The sequence below is a fragment of the Muscardinus avellanarius genome (genome assembly GCF_963383645.1).
Source record: "Muscardinus avellanarius genome assembly, chromosome: 8".
Classification (NCBI taxonomy): domain Eukaryota; kingdom Metazoa; phylum Chordata; class Mammalia; order Rodentia; family Gliridae; genus Muscardinus; species Muscardinus avellanarius.
In genome coordinates, this window is record NC_137794.1 from 42,607,127 (window position 1) to 42,612,443 (window position 5,317).

Here is a 5,317-nt window from a genome sequence, read left to right on the forward strand (position 1 = left end):
CCAAGCTTCCCATAGGACTGATGGCGCTCAGGGAATCTTGAAAGGAGAACCCATGTCCGAGCAGCATTCACAACAGTGCCCCTAAGACAAACCTCGCCTGCATCATGGGTCCAGTCTGGGGCTGTGGGGAATCCTTCCTGAAGCATCCCCCAAAGCAGGCCGGGCCACGGCGGAGCTGGGCGGCGGAGCGCGCGCCCTGGCCTCGGGGCTGCGGGCTGTGACGCCTCAATGGTTGCCCGGGCGCCTCGCAGGGTTCGAGCTTCGCTTCGGCGGCGGCTCTGCTCTTCGAAGGCCTCTGCTGCGGAGCCCGGGCTGCGGCCGCGTCGGGAGAGCCATGAGCCCCGGGGGCGCGGGCTGCTCCGCTGGGCTGCTGCTGACCGGCTGGCTGCTCCTGGCGGGTCTCCAGGCCTCGTGTGCGACCAACGTCACCGCCGCCATCCAGGACTCCGGCCTGGCCCACGAGGGCGAGGAGGGCGAGGAGGCCGAGGAGGGCGAGGGCGAGGCCGACGAGGAGGCCGAGAACGACAGGGATGCGGATAACAGGGATGCGGATAACGAGGCCCAGGCTGAGGGCGACGAGGATGGTGAGGGAGGAGGCGCCTGGCCGGACCCCCGAGGGCAAAAGCCGGCCGGTGGCCGGTGTTAGACCGGAGCCCAGCAGCCCATTGCGCGCACCGATGACCTTCAAAAAGGATGCGCTGATTGTCCAAGGCCACAGCAAGATACACAGATAGCCATTGATAGAACCACCGCTACAGGAATACTTTTAAATACTGTTTTGGAGAGAAAAACATTTTTTTAAGGGTTGGAGATAGCTTCTCACTAAGGGAAAATATTTTGACGTGTGTGTGTGTGTGTGTGTGTGTGTGTGTGTGTGTGTACGCGCGCGTGTTTAACTGGGGATTGAACCCAGGGCAATTCTATTTTTCGAGCTAGCCCCAGCTCTATTGTTTTCGTATTTTTGAAACAGGGTGTTTCTAGGTTGATGAGAGTCTCATCTTGTTGAGTCTGTCCTCAAACCTGTGGTCCTCCTTTCTCAGTGCTCCAAGTACTGAGAGTATAGGCGTGCACCACCACACCCAGCTCTCATTTTGACTCTTGTTACAGTCACTTTTCCTTTTTTTCCCATAGATTATTATTTTTAAGTTACAATTACTTGAAGTCTTCTTCCTTTCCACATTTGCCCTTGGGATAGGAACGCAATAGAATTCATAATCCCCCTTACACATCTGGATATGGCAATGTGCAGGCAAAACCACACAGAAGCCCCATATCGGCCTCCGGTAGCTTCAACCAGTCAGCACCTTGGTGGCTTTGTAGCTTTGTGTTTTATGTGTATGCTTAACTTCAAACAAAGGGATGGTGGCAGTGGAAAACACCTAGCAAGCGATCCAGCTACTGGCATTGTTAGATAGTGTTAACCAAGGGAAAATGAGCCTGTGCTTGGTACATAAATTTACCTTAAACTACTGGCTCATTAAGCAATAAAACTTGACAAGCTGTTGTACATGTTATATTGATTAGCAACTCACAGGCTGGTAGGTAAAAGGTCATTTGCAGGTTTGCAGCCTTCCACAGGAGAATGATTCTCTTCCCCATAAATGACCGGGCTGAGATTCGTTTAATATCCTTGGCAGTCTCCTGTTTCCTCAGTCTGTACATATGGGGTGGGTTCTGTGTCTATCAGCCTTTTATTTCTTGATGACAGATAGTGACCCTCAGCATCAGAAAAAAATGGACTATCTGAGGTTAATAGTGGGGTATGGGTCTGTACTGCATTGATAACATTTCAGAGAGCTTGAAAAGGTCTCTGACTTTGGAAATGTGAAAAAGATGACTAAGGAAGAGAGGATATTCTAAAGCATAGTGGCTATTGCTTCATTCCATTCTTTAATTGAGTGAACAGTTTTACTATTAATCTGGGAAAGGGATACTTCTAGTTATAAAATGTGAAATACTGCTTAGGGTAAACCCAGGTGATGGAGTTATAATGCCTTACTTTCAAATTTAAATGTCCCAAAATTACTTATTCTCTGTGTCCCAGTTATCTAATGTGTAGACTTTGGAAAGTCAATGTGCCCTCTGGAATTTTATATGTATTTCAGGCATAGCCCCCCACCCCCTGCCGCCTGGGGAGAATGAAAATCCAGAACTGTAAATAATGAGAGGGTCAGATATCTGAAAAATTCCAGGACCATTATTATAATTTGTACAGACCTCTTATTCCTACTAGGCCAGCAAAGCCATCATTTTCTATAGGGTGAACTCTTAAATTTCTTCACTTTTAAATTATTTTACAAAAACAAGACTAGTTAGTGGAAACACCTTTGTTAGAAATTTTAATAATAATCTAAGTATAGCAAGGCCTAGTTTTTGTTCCATATATCCAGATATTGAAGGTGTATATAACCTAAATGACCAAAGTAATATGAATAAAATTAAATGCTCAGTGTTAAGCATGAGCCTGGGATATATTCATTATGTAAATACTGATTCCAGATTTCAAGTACATATCTAATAGAGTCTGGTTTGTCATTGCTTGGGTTATTTTTGTGCTTGTATTGTCAAAACACAATACTCTTGAAAACTATGATGGCACATATTTTGTTGAAGAATGCCATCTTTTTTGCTGAATAATTGCAAACATTTTTATTTTTAGATTTATAAACACCAATTGGAATGATTAGTTAAGTGAGTTTTATAAATTCTACAACATTTATTTTCTTTCAGTCACCTTTATATTCACATCTGCCATCATGATTTATCTATTTGTAAATCTTGTTAAATATATGTTGATGATAAACACCACAAAAATGTAAATAATACTGTTTGAAACCTTTTAGGAAAGCAGTATAGTCCAGGTTATTTTCAGGAGATATTTTAAGATCAAATCTTTCCTCCCAAATGATTCTTAGAAATACAATACTCACTCATTGATTCTTGAGTTAGAAAAAATGTATCCAGGATATTCATCTAACATATCCTCATCTCTCCCTGAGATTTTGCTTAGACAATGAATTTCAGCACTACCATATTATTGAAGTTCTGCAACCTGTTACTGTGTTCATCTTTTGATTTGTTCAATACTTGTGATTTTTTTTGTCAATTTTCTTCTCTTTGCAATTACGGGAAGAAACAAAAAGTTCTGAAATCTCAACTTTGTTTAATGAAAACCAGAAACACCCTACAAAGGGGGTGCCTCTAGACTTCTTCCATATATTCTTAAAAGATAATGTGATACTTTGAGCAAAGCAATAAGAAAACAGAAACTGATATAATAATTAATACTTTGCTTCACAACTGCATCATCATTCTAGACAAATCCAGTCTTTTAATTTTATTATTTTAGTCTTTTAAAAACATAATTGGGAATAATTAATGAATAATGATGGAATTACTTTATAGATGATGAAATGATAAGATGTTTCCAGATGAAAAGTCACAAAGATATTATGTTAGATTTATATCCTTATACCTTTTATATGCCTTAAATATACTTTTACATACCTTTAAAATATCTTAGGCCATATTTATATGTCTATATATACCCTTAGATTTAAAAGACATAGTTGCAATATATACTGAGCTTTATTCTAAAAAGTTAGTTTTATTCCAGAAAATATGACTATATTTTATTTTTATTCTAAGAAAGAGTAAGTCATGAAGTATCAACCTTACAAATAACCCAAAGATTATAACTAATGATGTGTACCCAAAGTTACATGTGCCGTCCTGAGCTAAAGAAAACATTCTGGGGTCTGGTTACAAAGCAAGAAACAGGATCATTTCCTGAGTCCTTGTGGACAGAGGCCTTTATCAGTGTGGTCTAAGGCCCAGTAGATGTTTAGGGAAGCCATATCACATTCTTATCTCCTATTGAATTTATTGTCAAACTGTGTTTATTTCTACTTTCTATCAAATTAATTCAACCCATACAGTATTTGGGGGGAGTTAATTTTTCAGCTCATGTATAGAACTTTTTATTCTTCTAATGTTTTATTTTGTTTAATTTCCCTTTCTTCTACCCTGCCATTTTTAGATATTTATAGTCAAACATATTTGCTATCCTTCCTAGCTTTGCAGAATCCTGGATTCGGTCAGTTTGAGACCAGGGATATTTTTCAGGTCATTAATAACAATGTTGATCAGGACAGAGCCCTGTGACATACCACTCCCACCACATTGCCACCAACCAGCTAATTAGCTCTGTGGGACTTGCTGTTTAACCAGTTTACACTTCAGATTTTACTGACATCCAGATCATATTTTTTCTTTCCACTCGTTGGTTTATGATAATGGGAAATTTTGACTGATGTCACACTGAAGTCCAGATACATATCCCTGCAGGATTCCCATCAAAAAACAAAAACAATTATTGAGTGACCTAATAGACACTTAATACAGCTAAAGAACATTAAAACTAAAAGGGTCTTTAGAGACTGTCTGACTCAACTTTATTTTTTTCTATGAAATCTGAATTTAGGATAAATTGAATAATTTCCCAAAGTAGTATAAGTAGTGAGCGGCAGAGGCGATAAAGTAAGGAGTTCTGAAATGAAGCTATGCTCAAAAGCAGTCCAGTACTCATGCTCTTATCCAGGGTTTCTTTGCTCAGCATTTATCTTTTATCTGAGTTCTCATAATGTGCCAGCTGAGAGTATTCAAGCATTCCAAGCATAAAAATGTCAATTCAAAATCGATCCGTCCATGATAGGCTAAATCATTTATTTAACAGTTAATATTGATTTACTGATATTCATTGATTTGCCTACTGTGCATTCAAAGTGCAAGTACAGAATAACGTATTATTTAGGAAATTATTGAGATTTTATAACAAAGTAGGAAAAATAAGTTGTATATGAAATTAGCTACAAAATGAGTTTAAGTTGGGTAAAAATTGATATCTCAGGCATATTTAGAGTTCTAAACAATTTATTGAATGCTTTTGCAGATATTATCTCATTTATTTTTTACAATATCATCAAATTAGTTGGTTTCTCCTTTTCAGATTTACCAAGGGTTAACTAGGTCTGAAAGAATTTAATTAACTTTTAGCTCAAATTCAAATAGTTAGTGGTAGAAGTGTTTAGACTTCAAGTTCAGTGTGCGCTCCCATGTGATTTGTTGCCCCACGATATGCCTTTCAAAAATTATTTTCTAACACCTCAATTGGTATTTTTTCTATAGAGATTTCAATCCTTTCTGAACTATGAAGGATTAGCTATATACTGTTATTGGTAAAATTCATGTAAAATAAAATGATTAGAAAAAAAGAAAATGTTATTTAGAACCAAGAATGTTTAACTTCTCAAATAGT

The 5,317-nt window shown here is 38.7% G+C and overlaps 1 protein-coding gene across 1 annotated transcript in view; it reads left to right on the plus strand.

Annotated features, from left to right (window-relative positions):
- Positions 1-334: 334 nt before the first annotated feature.
- Positions 335-5,317, plus strand: part of SPACA1 (sperm acrosome associated 1) — a gene marked incomplete at both ends in the record, with an annotated part of 19,470 nt that continues 14,487 nt past the window's right edge. Inside the window, one exon of the mRNA XM_080699940.1 lies at positions 335-584. Within this exon, the coding sequence (XP_080556066.1) occupies positions 335-584 (250 nt within the window). The remainder of the gene's footprint in view (positions 585-5,317) is intronic.